At 28.4% G+C, this 24,798-nt stretch overlaps 1 protein-coding gene across 1 annotated transcript in view; it reads left to right on the forward strand.

The window, feature by feature from the left end:
• Positions 1-4,015: 4,015 nt before the first annotated feature.
• LOC110282138 (GTP-binding protein GEM-like) overlaps positions 4,016-24,798 on the forward strand; it is a 62,894-nt gene continuing 42,111 nt past the window's right edge. Inside the window, exon 1 of the mRNA XM_043051053.3 lies at positions 4,016-5,837. Within this exon, the coding sequence (XP_042906987.2) occupies positions 5,051-5,837 (787 nt within the window). The 5' untranslated portion in view covers positions 4,016-5,050. The remainder of the gene's footprint in view (positions 5,838-24,798) is intronic.

Raw genomic sequence — 24,798 nt, forward strand, 5'->3', positions numbered from 1 at the left:
TTCATAAGCATACAGTTTATTTTCTGTTTTACCATTAATTCTAAATTTATGGAAAAGAAGAAATTTATTCAATAAGATATTCAGCGGAATCTTAAAATCAAATCGACTGATTTTGCTTTTTCTTTCAAGCTGCTCACAAATAGATTTCCAACAATATTTTCTATGCAATACATTGATTTTCTTTAAAATTGAAAATGATGAATAGATATTGTTCTTTAGATATTGTTCTATAGTTTCTTAATCACTTCTTTTTGCCTATAATCTATATTTAAGTATTTAGCCTGCATATTAGTCCAATGTTGACAGATGATGTTTATGGTGTTTGATGCTGTTATTTTATGGGTAACTCATACCATATTTCCGTTTCAAATTTGCTGCAATTTTTATAAGATATTGATGTGAACCAGGATTCTGTTTATTCCTTTGGCGCAGATGGAACACCAGAGTTCCTTTAATGTATATAGTTTCAGACATTGAAAAGTTTTATGGTATTAAAGCGGATTTAGTTATATCGATATAGTTTCCAGTTTCGTAAAATTTAAGCCTAATCATTCCGTTTAGTTACCATTGAAATTTATACTATAATTTAAAAAAAAATAATTCTTATTTTAATTTTGATTAACGTAACTTTTGGCGTAAACGGAACACCGATGTTCTTTTTATCTATATTTTCAAACGCTCTTATTCTAGAAAAGATATATATTATTATTTTTCAATTATAAAAAACAGTCTAATTGGTTACTGAAAATCTGTTATATTATCGGAATTATATTTGAACTGAAATATAAAATCCCTCCCTCCCAAACAAAAAAAAAGTAGTTAGAATTTTTTTTTTCTTTCATATTCAAAAATCAAACAAAAATAGATTTTGTAAACTAAATAAATTTCAATGCTGAATAACTGATACTCTTAGATCTAATTAACTGCAAATTTGAAAACAAATTGTTTACAAGTGAGCCTTGTTTGAAAGATTTTACCTTTAATTCAGAAAAAAAACAACGTCATGCTAAATTTCCTAACCGTAAATTATTAAAATGCTAAATTTAATTTTTTTAAATCTTTTTGACCTAAATTAATACAAAGTAATGAAAAATAAGTATGAAAAATATTTTTAATAAAAATTCTGCATCAAAGGGTTGAATTTAACTATGGAATGGTATATTCAAGTTTTAGAAGTACAGTATTATGGTTCTTCTTATTCAGAATATAGAACATTTAAACGGTCTTATTAACCTTTTCATTTTTAATAGTGTTTCGGTCTGCGTTTTTTTTGTTGTATTTTTTCATCAAAAACAAGAAAAATACGAAAATGTAGTTTATTTTCAAGTTGACATTGCTTGTCCTATTCCTGTAACAAACAGTGGACGAAATTCTCTCTTTGTGTGTGCGTGTGTATGTATATATATATATACTTTTTAAATATAATTTTTATTAAGTATATTTAATAATACCGTAAACCGGGGCGAGTCTACCCATTTTTTCAGTTTGTCAACTTTCAAGTGGTCAAACTTTTGTAAATATTAAAGAAAAAAGGCTTTTAATAGGTGTTTCGGAATCGCTATTTATCCGTCTTTAAAGCTGTGAAATCGATTTTAGAAAATATTAACAGTTACGCTGTTACTGTATATTTTTATAGAACTGCTGATAAATCTCTCGTATGGGGCGAGTCTATCCATTCTACTAAGATGAATATTAACATTGTAAATAATCAAATTTTACTATTAAATTGTTATTTTAGTTACTATATAGGATATTTATGAAGTAAAATTCATAACTTTATTATATATTCCATTTTTTTATTCATAAAATAACACAAATTGAGTATTTGATCGATTATCACATTTTGATCACAGTTTTGTTTTTATAATCATTAACATTATAAAATAACATTTTTTTCTGATTATTGTTGATAATATAAATTAAAATTAATATAAATTTACAATTAAATAATTAATAAATAATAATAATTAAAGATTATTAACAAAATCGAAATTCAAACATTGGGAATCATGAAAAATCCTTCTCCCATTCTTTTGGGAGGTAATAATAATTTATAAATAATAATTTATTTAACTTGCATTAAATAAAAAAAGTTAATTTTGTGACATAAAAATTGAAAAAATAGGTAAAATAAACATATTTTATATTTACATTTATATTTAACCTATAAATTTTCTTATTAATGATAAATTTATCAATGCAGAATTAAAATAATATACTCAAATTCATTTAAAATGACTTAATTTTAATATAAACAAAGTTCTAAATTATATTATTATGCTTTATTAAAACTAAATACGAATGGGTAGACTCGCCCCGCGAATTCTGGCTTTTTGTTTACAACAGCAAAACTTACATTCTTTTTGTATTTTTTCATATAAAATTAATGTAATCTTAGTCTTAGATAAGTTTATCACTTAACCAAAGTGAAAATAGTAATAATAATAATATACTTACGGAGCACCAACTAAAAGTTTGCTGATTTTCAATACAAATCTCTCAAAAGACGTTTGAACAGGTCGGTTAAAAATACACCAAATAAATAAAAACGGATCAAACTGCTACAGCGCCATCTTCCTTAGAGTTTGAACTAAGTCCTCCGTCGGTAAAATTTTTTTTATTTGCAATTTAAAATAGTGAAAATTAAATAAAACTAAAATGGGTAGACTCGCCCCTGGATGGGTAGACTCGCCCCGGTTTACGGTATAATTTTTATTATATTTCAATTATTTTTTATTTTTTTACTTAAGAATTCAAATATAAAATTTGCAAGGATTAATTGATGCAAAACAATAATAAGCCACTTTTTAAATTGTTCAAGAGAGTTTTTATGATGAAAAAAAGTACGATTTTAGTGCAGACAATAAGGCATTAATGTGTGATATCTAGTGCAAAGTATGGAAACTTTCAAAATACCAGTCTCGAAACAATGATAAAAAACATTTCGATATCAAAACGAACCTTGAAAATCTTTGTTTTCAAACGATCAAGCCATTTGTATGGTAATGATTTAAAACTACAAAAAATTACATTTCGATAAATGTTTTATTGTTATATTTATTGATTAATTTTTTTTACTTACTGTGTATTAACAATATTTCTACCACGTTTTTTAAAATATTACTTATTTTGAGCAGAGGGTATTTTTGACACCTTTTCGCTTGAATTGACAATTCGAAAATTGCCAAAACTTTCAAATTCTCAGTTAATTACACCCAATTTGAGCTATTTACGTATAAAAACATTTTTGCTTTGCAGCCACAGCGTTATTCAAATGTATTTGGAACTAGTCACTGCAATAATCTGCCCTAAGCAACAACATGATGGAAAACAACCAAATGTCAAAATTGTGCAACATTTCCTGTATTTACAGTTACAACAGAAAAATGATTATTTAATTAGTTTATAATCGATATTTGTTTTAAAACAGTGTTTTTATCGATATGTGAAGTCATTTGAAACTAAGCACTGTAATTAAATGCTTAAAGTTATAATAATAGGTATACCATATTCATTTTTGCAACCAAAATGATTAGGAAGAAAATACATTAATTGAGCGAAAAATATAACTAAAAATGTTGTGGGAAAATAATTAAACTTAAAAAGTGTTTTATGACAGCTCTAAATGCAAAAAGTGTTAAAAACACGCAAAAAAAAAATTTATTTTGACCATTATATTTAAATTTAAATTATTATTTACTTTTAAAGAAACTCAAGTATGTTTCGAGATTATTCAGCCTGTTGATTGGGCCTTTTAGAGTAGAAATTTCCAGTAAAATTGGCAGTGCTACACGGTAAACGGGAAAAAACTTCTTGATCAAATAAATACCTAAGAAAGAAATTCATTCTTAACTCAGCCATAAAAACTTCAGACAAGGTGGTTTTTTTCTTCAAAGAAATCCCCGAAAGTTAGCTATTCTTTTATACCAACCAATCAGATGTTAGGATTTACCAGAACGTCTTCTGCGCAGACTCGTGTTTTGGGGAAAATTACTCCACGTGGCCCACAGAGTCTAAGTCACCGGGAAAAATCGATCAGAGTAAGACCCAAAGAGAAAGGTATTTTCCCGGGAAAACCAGACTTTCCAGGACCGCCTTTGATGTTGTGTGATCCTGAAACTTTTACCGGAAAAGTAAGATTACATCCTTCTATATTCAGCGATTGAAATATTTGTCTTTTTCGTTCTTATTGGACTCGGAACTAATGGTGAAGACAGCATTTTACGAACGGGTTTGGAATCTTCGTAAAAATTATTAGAGTCTTGTAAATTTGTATCGGATGTTTACGTTTGACGCCTATTAAAACCGAAACTCTTCATTACTAGCAAAGGTATAAATTTATTTCTGCATCTTTTAACTTATAATTCATATTCTTCAATTACTGTTGCTAAATTTTGAAACACATTTGACAATAACATTTTTCTCTAGAATTAGATAATACTAAAAATAGAACTGAAGCGAAATTTGCTGTTTTGTAGTGTGTGTAAAAGTTGCGTCGAACTATGATAATACTATTTGCAGAAGAAATGCATATATTGCTGCAATTACTTCCACAGCACTAAAAAATATTTCTAGAAATATTTGTCAGCAAGCTTTATAGCTTATTTTACTTGCTAAATTGTAAAGTGATTCGCTGATTACTATAAACACCGACATATTAAGTTATACTGATAAATGAATTACCGATGTAAAAGCTTATTAATTCTTTTATAATTGATAGTGAGTGATATTGAGTCGTCATCTATGAATATTGATTGATATTGAGTCCTCACCTGTATTGATTGACATTGCTTTTTCAGCTATTTGCATTGATATTGATTCTGCAGCTCTTTTGATTATAATAAGCCGTACATTTATGCAAACTCTTGATATCTTAAGCCATAGAATTCATTTATCATTTTATGCGTTGAGTTTAGAACACTCAGTTACCAAGAATTGAAAAGTTTATTCAGGAATTCGATGAATATGCTGTCCATTAATGATCATCGTGTGAAATACATATCTTTGGCTCAGTGATACAAGAACAATAGGTATATTTGCAACTACGAACATGGACCCAGAAGACGATGAATATCCACTGAATTTGGATAGTCCAAAGCGGCATTCCGATCCAGCTCCTTGCACCAGCTCCAACGACTCCCGCCCTTCCTCTACATCAGCATTCGCCTTCAGTGTACCGGACTTGAGAAGCTACTCCCAGGGTACTTTGCGAGGGTCATCTGCATCTCCAGCCAGAAGTCCACTACCAGATGGAACACCAAGGTCGGGAACACCGAGTCCAGCTCGACCCTCCCTGGGAGCAACTCGACGTGGTAGGCATCACCTTAAGCACAGGCGGTACAGTCAAGGGTACCCAAGCCCTCCTCTTACCAGCTCCTACTTCACTACTGCTGGAAGAAGAGCAACCCATCCTCATATGTCACCAGGACGTTTTCGGAGAACCTCTTTATGGGTTGAAGAGGACCCTTGGGCTACTTACAGAGCTCGTTCTGGTAGTATACCAGTACCTAATGGCGATGACAAGCCTTTCGCAGCAGATGAAGGATGCTATAGACTTAGAAGTTTTAGTGTCACATCGAAAGGTATTGTCAATCTTGGAGATATGGTGCGAGCTAGGTCACCAAGCGTCACATCGGAAGATTCTAGTTCAGGTGTCGAACATGATTTTCGGGAGAGGCTTTCGTCTGTTGAATCGACTATTTCTGTGCTGACTCCTCCAACAAGGTATAAGGTGCTGCTTCTTGGCGCAGAAGAAGTCGGGAAGTCATCTCTGTTGGCGCAGTTTACAACGTCTGAATGTTTGACCACCGTGGCAACTGACATGCAGGAGTCGTTAGGTGAGTTTTTAATTCCCTCTTCTATTATGTATGGTTTTTCTTTACCATGTTTAAACAATCATTTTCAAAAATGAAGTAAACAATACTCGAGAATTGATGTTTGATAAAAAAATAATTTATGTTGTCAAAAACCAACGAATCATTATCGGGTGTAGACTATTATTGTAGATTAGGCAGAGTAGAAAATGTAAAAATAGATTTAATGGAAGAATGAGTTGCAATTATTAATAGAAATGTTTTTTTTAGTTTCATTCGTCAAAAAGGAATTAATTTCAGTATTTTGCTTAAGAGTCTTTCGCCAAATTTTGAGAACGTTTTCTTTTTTTATCATTAAAACTTAAATTTGTGCCTCATTTTAAATTTAATAATTGAATTATATTTTAAAAATTTATATTGAAAACGTCGAGCAGGCACAACATATAGTGTAGGTTATTTTATAAGTCAATATTAATGAAACATTTCTCTGAATTTAAATTAATAAAAACATCTTTGTAATTAACTCCAATTCAGTACATTTCCAAAAAACGTATTACAGCAGTCCTGTTTATAAATAAAATACATGCTAGTTCTGGAATCTGTTCTTACACCTTACTCACATAAGTTGTTTTCATTTTAAATTAAAATAGTTAAATGGGAAGAATCTCTATAATTTCCTTGTTTCTATTATTCAGTTTAAATTTTTTTTATATGGTCGCACTACATCCACAGATAGAAAGCAGAATTTGTTAAAAAATTATTTTGAACGTGTTATATTCAATACGAGAAATCACTTAGACAATCTCTTGGGTATTTTATAAGATTTAACCGTTTGAATTTTTTTTCTGCATTAGAAGGTCAGTGAAAAGTTTCTGAGACTTCTTTAAAATTTAAAAAAATTGTTTTGAATTTTTTATTCTGATGTACTATATATTTATATTAAAATAAAAATAATTTCTTTGATCGTATAAATCAAGTATGCAGGTATTTTCTTCATTTTTAATACCAAATTCCAAAATATCAAAAATTAATGTGCAAGATTAATTCCTCGGGGTAAATATTATTTAACAAAATTGTATAATCTTGAAAATTAAATCATAAATAAATCTGAAAATAAATTTAATATATATATATATATATATATATATATATATATATATATATATATATATATATATATATAAAAAGACCGAAGCTGATTAACAAATTTTTTTATAATAATGTGTTAAAAGCAAAATAATCCTTATTTTGTAAAAGTAGCTGAAATTTGATTGATAATAAAACTATTTGGAATATATCTAATTGATTTAAAGATCTAGCAATAATCTGAAATAATTGTGAGTACAAGTAAATGTTATTTGTGGAAATGTCAAACCGTTTGCAGTTCAAAGGAAAATCTGTTCAAAATTATCAAATTGAATCATTTACAAAAGGCACTGATTGTTATTCACTGGGGGAACATTGACTTGAAATTTTTAAACCCATATTTTTTCTTTAAATTTTTTTTATGAAATTCGACTTTTGCGAATTTGAGAGCATTCTCGTAAAATAATTTGAAAATCACGTAGAAATGAAAAAAATTTTGTAAACTTTTTTTCCTACTCACTTGAAAACTTCCCAAATATTGCAATACAGTTTTTTAATAGAAATCTTTGGTATATATTAATGCGATTTAAACATTTAAATTTTGAAGCAAATATGATGAAAAGTGATGTGGTTATGGGATTTGCTATTTTTAAATATCCCACATAGAATTTTTAATATCTCAAATGAATTTTTACAAAAATCAGATATTTAAAATTCAATTTCTCAGAAACTATTCGACCTCTTTCTTTCATATCCTGTATTTTGCCGCATAAAAGCACATTCTTAAAAATGTCGTAAAAATTTGTTTATCTTGCTATTCAAAATTTTTTAGATTATCATTAAGTAAAGCAATAAGAAAGTAGCAACTAATTATTTAAAAAAAATTTTTGTGCGGAATTATTTTTGGATAAACGCATTTTATTATTAGGTGCAAAAATATTTCGATTCGCTTAAAATGCTCAGGAGATATGGTGAAATACACAAAAGTAAAATTAACATAAAATGATTCAAACGTTCGACTGCTCTCCCAACCAAATCATCGAAACCATATTTCTCATTTTACATTAACCCCCTATATTTTTGCGATCTTCATCAGAAAGTAGTGCTTTGAACGTTTTTGCAATAATTAATAAAACAATAATTAATAAATTAATTAATAAAACAATAATTAATAAATTAATTAATAAAACAATAATTAATAAAATAATTAATTATTGTTTTATTAATACAATAATTAATAAAATAGTTAATAGAACAATAATAATTGTTTTGCAATAATTAATAAAAAAATTCTAAATGAAATATTTTAATAATTATTTCAATAAAAAAACTAACATTTTCGGTTTTAAATCTAGGGTGTAAAAAACAGCACTTAATTATAAAAAAGTAAATGAAATGATATAAGAACAGATAAAAACATTTTGAGGTTTAGATAGCAATAATTTTAACGTTTTTGCAATAGTTTAAAAACTTTTTAAAATTCTAAATAAAGTATAATTATTGAAATGAAGAAGACAAACAGATTAGGTACTAGAGTGTAAAAAATAGTACTCTTATGTCTTTTTTACAAAGAAACATTTTCAAATCTTATTTTGTTTCATAATATTTGAGTAAACGCCTTAACGGAATACTTAATTATTGCAAATAATACTTAAAGACTTTAAAAATTTAGCATTTCATCCTTATAATCTCATAATATCATTTATGAAATTTAATTTTAGTTAAACAGCTATTAAAAACTATAAAACTTGTAAGTTTTAAACAGATTTTTCAGTCATTTTTAAACAAGTTTATATCAGCATTTTCTTTTAATTTCCCATTTTTAATGTATTATAATATTTAGAAATAAATTAACTTTTTCTTTAACTATTTTAAATGCTTTTTCAGCTTAAACATAAAAACGTAGTCAGCTATTTTTCTTAAAAATATTTTTTTTTCTCTTTCAAAAATATTAAAAATAAGAAAATGTTTAGTTTTAATTAAAAATAAGTAAATAGATAAAAAATAAGAAAGAGTTTAATTTTTACAGCTTAAAAAAAAACAATGATATTAAATGCTAAAAATTAAGTGAAGATGCGTAACAGGAAAAAAAATACTGAAATGAATTTTATTTACAAAATACATTTGGGATTTATTTTGTCTTTATGCACTTGGATGCTTTTATCTAATCAGCAGATATTTTTAGATAATGAGATAAAAAAAATTACTTTTATATTCCAGTGTTGCATTTTTAAGTAAGAAATATGAAATATAAAAAAGCCTTTTTCCTTGGTTATAAAATGTCATTTTAATTTGTTTTAAAAAAATCGCGCATGAAAACATTTTTTCTACGTAAACTACTAAATGAAGGTTTAAAAATTAAAAAAATACTTAGCATTTCAAATGTATTTGTATTTGTTTTTAACTTTTTACAACCAATATGTATTTACATTTTCATACTATAAGAATGCAACAACTATAAAAAGTGCAATATATGTATATATATATAAAAAAACTATATCGCATTTAAGACGCAATAACGAAACTAGCATTGTTTTTTTTTCTATAAAAAAAATCAATTATTTTAATGGCATATATTTACAGATCATAAATAAAAAGCAATTTTTTTCTTTAAGCTGAAATATTAAAAAAAAAGTAAAGACTCATTACTTTTAAGCGAAATCAAAACCTATCATAGAAGAAGTATGCATATATATATGTGCATTTTAAAAACATGTAAAAAGTATGATAAATATTTGTGTTGGTTAGAAATGTGATGGAAAAAACAATAGATGTTTTTTGTTTTACAGGTACTAAATTAGCAAAATATCTTTATATATTCAAAAAATGCTAATTTGTTATTCTAAACTGCTTTTTCGTAGATCTTTATCTAAAAAATATATAAAAACTACCATGGCACAAAATTAAAAAAAAAGATTGAGAAGTATTGATTTAATTATTTCTCACATCACTGACTAACCTTTAAATACAGTTTCTAAATTACTTAACAGAAGAGCAGCTTTAACATTTTAAATGAATACGAAAAAAAAATAATAAAAAAAAAATAACCTCAAACCAAAGAGTAAACTTAGAATTTATCAAACTTGTGCTTCATTAATCTTTAATAACAGAATCTTGCACCATATTAAGGAACAAATTCGCTGCCCACTTAGCGAAATATTAAATGGAACTATGTTTATCTAGAAATTTAACTACAATCTAAATAAATACTAATAAAATTAAAGAAGTATAATAATACCTTTCATCTTAGTATTACATTAAGGTTTCAACTAATGGGATATTATGTTTCAATCTATTGCAATACAGTGTAGATAATATTGTAGTGCAGATAATATAGATATCATAGGTGGTGTAGATAGTATGCAGAGTATATATGAAAAGGTAAATGAACTACGAATAATTTTCTTGGTTAAACATTAGGAATAAATGAAATATTAACGAAATCTGTGTTTTTTTCTAAGATATATGAATTATTAACCTTAACTGTGTAATTTCAAGTCCTGCCAAAATAAAAAAAACTTAGATGGAGACCATCTTATAACTTTATTCAGAACTATTTATGCCAATTGGGACTCGATGACTCAGCATTTATGGTACAATTTGTCATTATCAAAAACTGGGGTTTGATTCCCAGCGGCGGCTTGGTGCCCTATCAACGTAAGGTTTATGGATGTCAGCTTGTCTGAAAAGTAAAGGCGACCTGTGCTGAATGCTGACCACATCGCCAAAATCATACTATTAAGAAATAGCGGTGTCTTAACACCTCTGGCCCACAACGGGCTGTCGGGAAAATGCTTTAATTTTATAAATGCTAAATGAGGAAAAATAAAATTTTCTTAAATAATTAAGCTTTTCTATTAAAAAACTTATTAGAGTTTATAAGCAGTAAAAATTAGTATCTTTTATCACAAAATACAATTAAAACAGAAATGTTTCACTATATTTTTTTCATAGAATACACATCTTCATAACTATAGATTTTGAAGCCAAAATAAATAAAGATTTTATTATGAAAAAAAGTTAATCCTTTTCGATTTTCACACTAAAAGATTTCAAAAGCATTTCGATGTTTCGAATTTGTCTGAATAAAAGAAATTAAAGGGATTATGGAAAAAAAAATATAAAACCTATGCATTGTCTGTTTTTACTGATACAAAAGAAAATTGATTTTATTGTATTGATTTTATTATTTCATAAATATAAACCTAAATATGAGTGTTTTAAGGACTATATTTAGATCTATTCGCAAAAATGTTCAATATAGAATTTAATGCGAATGTATAAGACGAATGAGTTTTTTAATTAAAATGTTTTCATTTTTGTAACATGTCTCTACATTATCAAGAATGTTAAAATAAGCAAATTATTTACATGAGCATAGTGTGGACAAAATGTACAAATGAACATAGTATGGACAAAATTTTCAGTTGTGGAAAAAATATTCGATTGGACAAAGAGTAGACAAAGTGTTCAAATGGTTAAAGAGGGGATAAAATGTATTGTAAAGAACAACTTCGACTGGCGATTTTCACCAAACATAACCCCTGTAACTTTTACGGACAAAACTTGTAATTGAATGGTTAAAAATAGTTGAGGTTACAGATTTACTTCGTAAGTGTTACAGTTTTGAACAATCTACTGAAGCTGCCAGTTAAAAACTGTAAGTTTAATCGGGTTTTTCTTTAACGTAAATGTCTATTGTCTATTAACCAATCAGAGCTCGGAAAAGCTGCAAATATTATATGAAGAAAGAAATTTAAATTACAAAGATATTGGACTTTAGAACAGCATTTCTATAATGTTTTCTTCATTTCCTTTTTGCTAAAATTTCAGTAAATTTTTATTTGAACAGGTATTATTGGTATTGTGCAATCAAAACATTAGTTTTAACTATTTAAACCTAAACTGTATTCTTAGATATTGCAGACAATTCACCAAAATTTTTATAAATTTCAATTCTGATAATGTTTTTAAAACTTCTAATGATTAAATCTTCAAAATCCGTACAAAACAAATGAAATAAAATAAAAATATAAATATAAAAATATAAAAATAAAATAAAAATAAAATAAAAATATTATTTTATTTTATTTTATTTCATTTGTTTTGTATTGATACTTTTTTCTGAAATTTCTGCTGCTTCTTAGCGCGTTTTTTTTCAAAGAAGTTTTATCCTTTTGATCTTAATTATTTGTGTTTTCTTTCAGTATTCAAAATCCGTACACTGTTTTGAAAATCATATAATGGAGTTGAATATTTCCAAAAAATTTCAGAGACCTTTTAAAACTTCAATATCTTCTAGAAATTTACGAAAAGGAAGTAATAATTAACAATAATTAACATTAGAACAAAAGTTATTGGGAGTGACATTTTTCTTTGATTCAATGTATATGAAAAGTTTGTTACAAATCTCACTGTTATGCTATTGGTGTCTAATTAGTGTCGGAATAGTATTTAATCAGTGTTAGTCTATTTAGTATCGAATTGTGTCTATTAGTTAAGCCTTTTTGTACATGCATTTTTCACAGTTAGTATCCATTACCATAATTAATTAAGCATCAGAGGCTTTAAGAATAATATGACAATTCATTAATCTTCTGTACCATTTAGTACCATTTCTCTATTAATTTTTATCTTTAATAGTTAGCTTATTTTTTTTATTCCAATTTGCAACTTTTACAAATATTAAAATCGAGCATCATTGGTGTCAATAATAGTATGGTTAAGTTTTACCCCCCCCCCCTAAATGATTTAGTACTATTTTTACGTTAATTTTGCTTTTCTGTTGATAACTTATATTTTAAATTTCAAATACCGACTATTTTAAATTATTTTACTTTATATAAATGCTTTCAAAATAAAATAAACATGAAATAAAATAAAAATAAGCACATGGTTTCTAATAACTTAAGGAATACTAATTTAGGGACGTAGTCTACCTATGCTACTACGTCCACGTTTATCATTTAGTTTATCAGACATAATAAAAATTACAAAATATTTAAGAACGTGTAATAAACTTTGTTCTTTGATATATGAGAGCTATAAGCAAGTAAACATCACTGACGATATCCTTAAAGCCGTTTGAGATTTCATTTATATGAATGGCTCTAGCTCTAAACCGTCCCGAAGTGGACTGATCGTTAAGACACGGTTCCCAGCAGATCACCGAAGTCAAGCATCACTGGCTGCGGTCAGTGTGCGGGTGGGTGACCCACTTGGATCAGTCTGCGTAGGGACCGAGGGTGTGCGGTATTGGTCCTCGTAAAACAGTGCTACCGTAAAGTGCTCGACTTCGCGTGCAGGTCGTTGGGCTACCGAAGCGGGGGTGCCATCCCCTCTGCAGAGGATCAAAATTGTGATAGCGTGTCTTCGGATCATCCTCCGGGATGTTTCCCAGACCGTCGCCAATAGCCCATTGTACAGCTCTAGTGCGGCGTAAATTAACAACAACAACAACTAGCTCTAAACCAATGAGAAATTTCTATTTTTGAAATGTCTCTCCTGAACAATCTAATTGAGATTTTCGAACGGTTTTTTGAATCTGAGGGCTAAAATTGTCCCCTTCCACCCACTCTTTCCCCAAATTTCCGAACTCTAGCTCAAATGGTTCTAAAGAGTGGCACATGAACCTTTCATTTTATTATTATAAATCAATTATACTGTTGTTTAAAAATAAAAATTTGAATATTAGTGGTCATAATAAATTCTAAACTTATTTCATTACCATATGAATTATATTGTTTAAAAATACATATTTTCTACTTGTAGACATAATAAAGTCTAAATTCATTTTACTGCAATAAAAATTATTTTCTTGCCTAAAAATACAATTTTTATTATTTATAGAACATATTATGTATGGAATTACTTTATACAATGTTTTTTTTAAATATTAATTCATGTTGAACCATGCTATTTTACACGCCTTTAAATATTCAAATGAAAAATAAAACATTTTAAAATAAAGAACTTTTATTAAAAACACCTCATAAACTAATGTTTTATGTCCTCCAAAACAATTAATTACTGAGATCGTTAACTCCATGGGGTTGGCCATTAAATAAAATTAATTTGTTGCGAACAACAAAGTAAGCTGTAAGCTGAAGTAATTTAGTCAAGAAGTATCATTAGTTCTTGCTTATTGTGTCTAGTTTACTGCCTTTTGTCTTTGCAAAAGAGTTAACCGAGGAATAACTATTGCACTATGCACTAAAGATGCAATCTATTTTAATGTGGGAGCATTGAACTTCTCTGAAAGTGCATCTAAATACATATAGATAATTAAGATTTTCAGTTAAGTAATCTTACTAAAATGTTCTACTCAAAAATAAGATTCATGGTAGGTTTATCGTCTTATTTAGCGTAGTCCATAATAGCCTATAAGGTGTAGCAAGGGGCCTATGCCCCTGCTTGCTCCGGTCACAAACCTTAACAATTGCTTCAATCATTTTTCGTCTCTTTATGATAAACAAATTGATGCTTCTAAATAAAAAAGTATTTAATTTAGAAGAATAGAAAGACTCAGAAAAGTTTTATAATATTAATACAGATTTATTTACGCCGATTTAGGTCCCGGTTTAGTAAAATTTAAAACTAATCATTTTGCTTAGTTACCATTGCAATTGGCTGAAATAGCCTGGTTGGCAGGGCGCTGGACTCACGTTTCTGAGAAAGGGAGTTCGAATCCAGCAGGCCAACGACTCCCCGTGTAGTAAATAATGACTGGTGCACGTTAACTCTGTCTGGTCACAAAAATTCTCCATGTCTCCATAGCAAAACAATATCTCTGGGGGTACTGAATTGGAGATTTTTATTTTATTTTTTATAACCATCGTTGAACAGCCGACCGAATTTTATGGGCTTATGACTACTAATGTTTTACTCCGAAGCCTTGTAATTTTGAGCCCAATACAGAAGACAAGGGAACTCCTGGATCGAGTATTGGGGGAAATTTGCCTTCGTGGAGAACTTTTTGATGGAGCTAACCCGCATTTGCGTTACCTGGAGAGGAAGACCATGAGAACCTCCCACGGTTAGCCTGACGTCAAGGGGACTCTAACCCATGATACTTCTACCACTGAGGATATTTTACGTCAGCACTGTGGTCGGAGCAAGCCGGATGCGGAATTCGTATCGAGTGGTATTCGAACCCGGTTCGCCTCATTCCCCCACGCTCTATCCCCTGAGCCCTCGCGGCTCTGAATTGGAGATTGATCGTTCTCTGGATTAGGTCAAAATTATGATCTGTGGATAAATGAATGGGTCCACCCTATAAACTGGTCTGACGTATGAGTGTGGCAGAATTCGAATTCTTAGCCACACATGGTGCCACTGGAAAACAAAAACGTTCGTACCCTATCGGCCTTAATGGCCGATGACAACAAGAACCATTGGAGTTTCAACTACAATTTTATTTTGAAATAACTCCCTATTTTAATTGTGGTTACTCAACCCTTTGAAGCAGATGGAACACCGGTTTTCATTTTACATATTTTTTTCTGATTTCTCCAATTACAAGTAAAAATATATTTTGGTATTCTTTATTTAAAAAAAATACTCTTAGTGTTATTAAACAAATTTGCTGGTTTATAGAAACTATGTTTGAACTAAATATGAAATCTAAAAAATTTAGTCGGAAATTTTGTTTTTCATACTTATTCATAAATTTATCAATATTTGATTTTATAAATTGAAGAAATTTCAATGATGAATAACTATTTTTCTTAGATCTAAATAACTGCAAATAATTTTAAAATTAAGAAATTAATGTTTGCTAGTGTGCCGTCTTTGTTTGGTTTTCATTTCAACGCAGAGAAAGACAACGATGTTTCATGTCGTATTTATTAAACACAAATTATTATCATACTAAATATCGGGTTGTTCGGAAAGTAATTTCGTTTTTCCGACAGAGGATTTAACTGTATTTTTTCGAAACCAACTTCACACTTAAGCCGCATTATCATGATATGTTTTGAAAGTTAATATGGCAAGGCTTATGTGTGAAAAAGTTCAATTAATTCTACGCAGTAGTTTTTGGTTGGAGCCCTTTTAAATATGGAGAGCAATGAACAGCATTGAAGTCATATTTTACTTTCTTACTATAGAAAAGGTAAAAATGCTGTTCCTGCCAGAAAGAAATTTACCGATGTGTATGAATAAGATGTGTTGACAGTACGCCCGTGACAGAATTGGTTTGCAAAACCAATCCGGCAATTTTGATGTCGAAGATGCACCACGTTCTGGAAGGCCCGCTGAACCTTATAAAGACACTGTAAAGGCATTAGATGATGCAAATCGGCGAATAACAACACGTAGATCGAAGAGTGATTAAATTTATCGAATTCAACTGTTTATGGCCACTTGAAGGGCCATTTGTTTATTATCGAAGCTCGATGTATGGGTTCCCCATGTTCTCACGGAGAGAAATTTGCTTCGTCGCGTTGATGTCTGTGATTCGCTTCTCAAACGTCACGAAAATGATCAATTTTTGAAGCGCATCATTACTGGGGACGAAAAATGGGTTGTCTATAGCAATGTCAAACGCAAGAGATCGTGGAGCAAAAAAGATTAAACGGCTTAAAGCATTTTGAACGCCAATATCCATCAAAAAAGGTGATGCTGTCTGTTTGGTGGGATGTTAAGGGAATAGTTTTTTTTTGAGCATTTACCGGCTAACACAACACTTAATTCTGAAGTCTACTGTTGTCAGCTGGACAAACTGAATGATGCTCTTCAACAGAAAGGACCTGAATTAATCAACAGAAAAGGTATAGTGTTCTACCAAGATAATGCGAGACTTCATACAAGTTTGGTCACTCGCCAAAAGCTTTTACAGCTTGAATGGCATACACTGCCACACCCACCATTTTCTATAGATCTGGTGTCTTCGGATTATTATTTGTTCCGGTCACTACAAAATTGCTTGGACTGCAAAACCTTTACTTCAAATGAAGAGGTCAAAAATCACCTGGATCAGTTTTTTGGCAGCAGAGACCAAAAACTTCATGAATGTGGAATCATGCTACTCCCAGAAAGTTGGCAAAAGGTGTTGGACCAGAATGGCCAATAAATAATTTGATAAAATATTTATTCATTATACGAAAATTGTCTTTCATTCCCCCCCCCCAAAAAAAAACGAAATTACTTTCCGAAAAACCCAATATAATATTTTTTGCTTATTTTGTCCTATACTATTAAAAATTCTGCGTTAAAGGGTTAATCTAAGGACTTTTCGCTAAAGACTTAAATCGCTAATGAGGAGAAAAGGCAATTCCTGAAAATGTTTCGCAATTTTCTATTCATTACTTCTTTTGCATATGCTGATTGCACAAGGTTTTACTCAAACCTTGTAATAAAAATAAATATAACTTATTCACTGTTCAGTAATTGTAAAAAAGGAAAAATTTAGATACTTACAAATAAGGTTTTTCATAATATGTAGCTTAATAAGGTATTATTATAGTACTTCTTAATAATAAAGAAGAATCATTTTTAGTTTTAGTTGTTTTAAATCTTTAATTTGGAATAAAAATCAGAATAAAAACGAAATCATTGCAGACGAAACAGAAAAAGATTGATTGATAAATATTACACATAAATAGCATTAAAATGGGGATAAAGCAATGTTATGTAAGTAAAGAATACATAAATTGTTTTTTTCAATTTTAGGCCAAAAACTATCAAACAAATCTGGATCTTCATATGAGAAAACTAGATTATATCACGTGCCAATAAGAACATATACATATATATATGTATAAATTATTTACTAAAAAATTCCTTTACTAAAAAATTCTTTTGTTAATTTATATAATTTTTCCATGTGCAAATCCATTTCGTGCAAATCCGTAGCTAAAATTATGTGCAAAGCAGGCAATTCATGCTTCTCTTTTCCATTTTATATTTTTTTCTTAAATAAGTATTTATTTTCTAAAATTATTTATGGTCAACTTCTTTAAATTATCCAGTATAATATTACCTTGCGCACATCCATTTCGGGCCCATTCTTGGCACTTCAGCAATGCAGTAAGAACGGCACTTTAAAACAAAACTCCTCTAGTTACTCTCAATTTGCGCTTTTGTTTTCATATTTTGCAATCTGGGAATCTTGTTACGAAAATATTTTTTAAATCATTCTTGAAAAATCTCCCGTTCACGTAGGTACATTTGAATTCGCTACTCGCTTTATAGATTTTGTTTTATTCTGCTTTTTATTTTTCTTTTATTTTATTTTCTGTTTTTACGTGTTATTTTTACTCATTGTGTTCTATTTTATTTGTTGTAATTTTTGTAAAAAAATTTTTTGAGTGCTTCTCACACTATTGTATTAATATATTTTGCTTTGGCTATATTGATACAATATCAGAAAGCACTCTTTTTTGCGGATATAATCGTGTAGGCTGGTGAAAAGATTATATCTTTCATTTTCCGGATTTTTAAAAACAGTTTTCTCCTTTTTTATCTCCAGTTGTTTGTTATTTTTTTATTATTATTTTTCTTTTTCCCCCTTTTTTCATATGTCTGTAATTTTCCTTTGTTTTATCTTCATTTTGAACTTATATATATATATATATATATATATATATATATATATATATATATATATATATATATATATATATATATATATATATATATATATATATATATATATATATATATATATATATATATATATATATATATATATATATATTATAAAGTTTTATGTTTAGAAGTAATACTTAATAAATTCAATAAAAATAATTGCTGTTAAAAGAACATTTGAACCTTTTCTAAAAACCCTTTTTGAAAAAAATTTTTTTTTGATCGATGTTACTACCGAGCTTTTGCCGTACTATTAGATTAGAATCTCGTAATCAAAATTTCAATCATTTGTCAACCATCACGAACATTCATACCTCTACAACAGCTTCGGGTTTGATAATAATGTAAGTTTAAATAATTTCTTGAACTTAAAAAAAAAAAAAGCCGAATTATAGATAAAAAGAAATTTACCGCTAATCAAAAACATAATAACTTTTTAACAAATTATTGTGCTTAAAACTCCCCTTGACATCAGTGTCTAATGAAAATACAAGTTTTATTCGTTTTCTGACTGCCACAAGTTGAATTTATCGTCAATTAAAATTTCAACTACTTTTCGGTATAAACAGGGTCAAAAATAATAGTAAAAAATAATAAAAAAAACTTTTCGTTTTCCAAACGTTCACTGTGTTTTACAAATGATTTTTTAAAAAAGACTGTCACCACCTAAAATATTCATACTAGAGTCTTTTGAAAACGATGCAACCTAAGTTTTTCGTTTTTTGTCTTCCAAGTTAATCAATTTCTCTAACTAATTAATTAATTTCTCTAATTAATACTCGTCAATTAATTTCTCTTTTTGTAGTCGACTTGAGAAACGTAGATATATTTTTCAAAAATAATTTAATTATATCACATTAAACTTTTTATAAAACAAAGAAAGGTAAATTAAGATGACTTTAGAATAACATATAATCCTTATTCTATAATAATAAATTGTACCTTATGCAATATTGGGAAGATAATTGTAGTGTAATTCTTATCGAAACTATGAATTAAAAGTTATCCAATACTTTAACATTATGGAACAAAAGACTTTCAGGAAACTATTTTAAGCATTAAGAATTAAAATATGCTATCAAATGTATGTCTGAACTATTCCTGGATCATATCTTTTGATATCCAATTAATTTTCAAGAAGAAAGCGATTACTTTAGACAAAAGAGAACGTCTTCGAAGACAAAAGGGTAGTGAACCGCGCATTAAGCTAATAGTTCCAGCTTTTAAGAATATTACGTTCTAAAAATATATCTTATGGAAGTCGAGAGATGATTACGATCATATTCGAGATGATTTTTTTCCTCATGAAAGATAATAAGTAATATTGGATGATATTACTGTTAATGAAAAAGGGACTTGTTAGTAAATTTCATAAAATAAATAAATATTTAAAAAAAAAATAATAAATGAAGAAAAATAAATAAATTTCTTGACTTTTATTTAATGTAAAAACTTGTTTTTTAGCATTTGTATGTAGAAAATTGTTCACTTAGCTGTTTATTATTGACAATTTCTGATATTTACAGAGAGTCTCTAAATCTCAGTTTTTAATATATATAAATTTCAAGAACCTGTTATAAATTAAGTCAAAAAGGTATATACTCATTAGTGTTCGCTAAATATCATTTGATTTAAGAAAAAAATAAAACAAAAAAATGCTATCGAAATCTAATGAATCTAAAAGCAATTGAAAAGCTGAAAATCTGCTTAACTGCAGGAGAAAACAAAAAGGAGTTAAAAAGTTTCGTTAGACAAACAGGTTGTTATATTTTTCATCCCACCTCCCTCAATAATAATTCTAGAGACTTCGATTAATCTATTCTAACATTAACTTTTAAAATGTATTAAAAAATTTACAAAAATGAAAAAAGTGCCGTAACAACGTGAGTAATAATAGAAAAGCAAACATTAGTGAAATTAAAAAATATTTTTAAACATTTACATTTACCTGCGTAATTTAATAAGCATAACTAAAAAATATTAAACAGCTTGTTTATTCGCTTTTAAACCCTTAATCCTGCTCAACTTAAAGCCCAGTTTGAATAAATTTTTCTTGGTTAATGCGAAAAAAAGAATTCTTTCATAGATTTTGTGACATTTACACATTTTGTGCTGTATGAAATATAGATACGGGGCTTAGTTTTTTTTCAAATCAGAATAATCGCTTTTTTGTAAAAAGTAAACGATAAAAATGGCGTCTTTTCAAAAGTATATTTCGTAAATTTCTTTGTAAAGACAAATATAGTGGTGTGATTTTTTCTTTATTAAGAGTGATGCTCTTAGAGTTATTGAAAACTGTTATTGCAATTTCTTTTGAAATATAGTACTCATCGAAATTGATCGCGGTTGAAGTTGAGAAACGCTTTTTATAAATAATATTTTTTTCTAAGAACAAGTTTTATTTCAGTATTTGCATTTTTCTCCATTGAGATGATTTATAATAACAATATTTATAAAAATAACTGAGATGATCTCTAGTATAATAAAACAGGAGTTTTTTATAGCTTTGTTTTTATCTGTATTTTTCTAAATCAAATGAATTGGAAGATCGGTCCGTGCATTTTCATTTGTTAGATAAATCACTTAATATGATCCAATTTTTTTTTGCATGAAAATCCATATTTCTTTGGTTGCCATTAGTATAAAATTCACAAAAGTTACAACAGTATTTATCTGTAAATTATTTCTCTCTTATTTAACGGTATTTACAAATATTTACTCATCATCCCTTTTGAATATTATTCTCAGTTATTGTTATGTTATTGTCTTCAAATATTTTACAAAATAAGTGACATAAAGCTGTAAGCATTGTTTCTGTATTATTTTATAAAATAATGGCATGATATCCCTTTATTCAGTATTTTATGATAAAGATATTTAGTTACCGTTTCGAAATTTTTAAACAATAGATAAATTAAATTTACGTTTAAGTTATATTTACTTTTAAAATTTATGATATGCAAAATCAGTCCATTGCAGCAATTCAATTAAAATAATGAATACAAAATAACTATGAGTTTAAAATTCTAAATCAAGATTAAGATTCTCATCTTTGAAATAACTTTTATTATAGTTTGTCTAAAGTAGGAACTCCCCTAGCCATTCGTCTGGACACGTGGCTGTGACTATGTAACGAGGCATAACTATTTCAAGTAAGAGTGTCGGATCGGCGAAGGAAAGGGAATATTTTTCTTCGATCTATTGTGTTAGCCCTAGAATCAAAAGAAGCTGTCCTCCCTGAAATGCGCTATTCTTGCTTCCATGGCAGCAGACAGTCTCAAACTTTGGGAAAGGGTAGTTCTTACAGTAGACAAACTATACATGTTACAAAACTTTGAAAAGTTCATCTTTGACTTCAATGCAGAGCAGTTAACGTGTCTTCAAATTTTCCTTTAATGCTGCAATTCTACTGATATTTTGTTCTTTTTCAGGCAATAGGATCTTTTATAGTAAAGTCGAATTATTTTCAGACTTAACTCTAACCTTTGTCTCCAAGATAAATAGTTTGAAAAGATTTCTGTAGACGGTAAAAAAGCTCCTGGAAAAAAAGTATTCGGAAAAAATGGAACCGGTAAAATGGGTCTCTGGAAGTAAAGGTCCGGTAAAAAAAGGTGCCTGAAAAAAAGATACCAGTAAAAAAAGATATCTCAAAGGGGGGAATGTGTAGGAAAAGAGACTTTTTAGTGGGACGTACCTCTTTTCTTTTTTTTTTTAGAGGGAGACTTCATTTCATTTTATTTAATTGAAGACACGTTATTATTTTTATTTTAAACAATTTTTTTGTGGAAAGAGTTGATATTTAAAATAGTTAATTAAGGTAAAGAAAAGAGATTTTTGAATGGTATGTAATCCCAGTAATAATTTCTGTATTTTTTAAGAGCGGGATTATTTAAAATGCTTTTATTAAAAATATGGTATTTCCTAATTTTTTTGAAAATAAATTTTAACAAAATTTTTTTTTAAATATTTCTTATTTAAAAAAAGTTCTTATGAATATTTTATTCACATTCAACTTTGATAAATTTTTAATGAATAAATGTTATAAATAGAAATCATAAAATTAGAAAAAAATTACACATTGAGTCAGTACAAGAACAGAAATTTGATCTTGTATAAAGCAGCAAATAGGCGCTTCTATCTCATCTTCTCATTTCAAAACTTTTCCCCTACTCTGGTACCTTTTTTCCCGCTGTCTTTTTTTAAACTTACATTCAAGATTTCTAATCGGGTCATGTCTGGTGAACCAGGTGGCCATTCTTTTGCTTTTTTTTAAGTTTAGGTTCCTTGAATATAATTGATTGCCTTTAGATTTGTGTGCTAGAAAAAAATCTAGATAAAAAATTCGCTTTTATGTTAAGAAAAATATTGTGAGTTGAAAAGCATATTATCTTACAAAACTATTTTCTGTTATGAATATCTAGTCTCAAATTTTGCTAAAAATACTTCTCGACAACCTGTAATTCTTTTCTTTTTTCACTTAATTTATAACTCTTGATCGTACAAAAATAATTTCATGCAAGAAAATACTCAAATATAAAAATTTAACTGTAAAAACTTTTACTAATCGCACTTTTTTTTTATTAATAAAGTTGAACAAGAATGACCACATTATAATGTACTTAAAAGAACTACAGTGAAATCGGTTAACTTGATTACCCTTGTAAGTTGATAACCGGATTAAGTTGACCTCTATTATCCTGAGTCAGATTTATTCCCTACGATAAAACCGATGCCACGGCAGTTGGACCAACCGCCCATCACCGAAACCTTCAAATGCTCGTCTCCCAATCAGATGACTTAGGTTCGATTCCCAGTGGTGGCGGGTTGATACGAATTCTGCTCCCGGCTCGCACCGACAACAGTGCTGACGCTATATATATTCAGGGGTAGGTGGATCATGGGATAAAATCCCTTTGCCAGGCTTAGCTTGGGATGTTTTGCGGTTTTCCTCCCCATGTAACGCAAATTCGGGTGAGTTCCTTCAAAAAATCCTCCACGAAAGCTAGTTGGACTCAATGTTTGATCCAAGAGTTATCTAGTCTTCTGGGTTGGGTTCAAAATTACATGGCTATGGAGATGAACATTGATAGTCTTAAACTCAGAATTGTGTCGGATGTTCAACTTCGGTTATAAAGTATAAAATAAAATACAATAAAATACAGCAAGACTTTTTTAACCTGCTTATGTTGTATGTTGAATGGGAAAATAAAACAAATCTGTTAAATAGAGTTATTGAGTAAGCTATACTCAAATCATTGTAATTTGACCATAAAAAAGAACTTTTTCAATAACAGAAAATTAGGTTATACTCTTGATTGATGAATTATGTTAAAAGCTAGCCTAAACCAAAGGTCTACCTAAAACAAAAACTAACCTCAATCAAAGGCTAACCTAAGCCAATTTGTAAATTGACCTTATAGGAAAAAAATTAAGGATTTTTGTTTGTTTTGTAAAAGGTGTCAAATTTATTTTGTAAAGACAACAAAATAATTTCTAAAATATTGAAATTATTGTAATTATTAATTTTCCAATTGAACAGGTTTTTGATTATTATAATTATTATTATAATTTTTTAGAAGAATATTATATTATAATTTTTTTTAAACATTCACCAGTCATAACGTATACACTTTAGGAAAATATATTGCATTTTTAGTAAAGTAAAAAAGAAAATATATACTCAAAGGCAAAAAGTATTGAGTAGGAAATATTTTCACAAAGAATGATACTGTTAAAGTTATTGAAAATGGTGTTTGAAGTTTCTCTGAATCTATCTTTTGATTAAAATCGATTGCAGATGGCGAAAAACATATTTAACCAAAAAGTGAGATATGCAAAGCAGTATTTTTATATTGAAAAATCAAGATTTATTTTCAAAACATGTTTTCTTATTTGCTGTAAAGAAAGGAAAAACCTATTGCGATATGAAAATAACTTTACTAAAATAAATAGTTTTCAAACATTAAAGGAAAAAAGGATAATTTCAGAATTGATGAAAAATATATAAATCTCAAAGAAATGCCACTACTTTTAGAATACGGAATAAAACCTTTCAGGCGTAACTTTCTTAATCGAAACTGGAAAATTTAAAAATGTAAGATTTTCTCTTAAGACTGCTCTTAATATGTATTTTTTACCCGTAGACGTAGATTTTGTGTTAGCATATTTTCGTGCTTTTTTTTAAAATTATTTTGCATTAATTTTGGTCAAAATAAGTCTAAAATATTATATTTAGCATTTTAATAATTTATGGTTATGAAATGCACCATGAAACACCGTCGTCTTTTTTTGCGTTAAATGTAAAATCTTC

This window comes from Parasteatoda tepidariorum, chromosome 4 (genome assembly GCF_982258835.1).
Source record: "Parasteatoda tepidariorum strain Cologne lab strain chromosome 4, Ptep-v5.0, whole genome shotgun sequence".
NCBI lineage: Eukaryota > Metazoa > Arthropoda > Arachnida > Araneae > Theridiidae > Parasteatoda > Parasteatoda tepidariorum.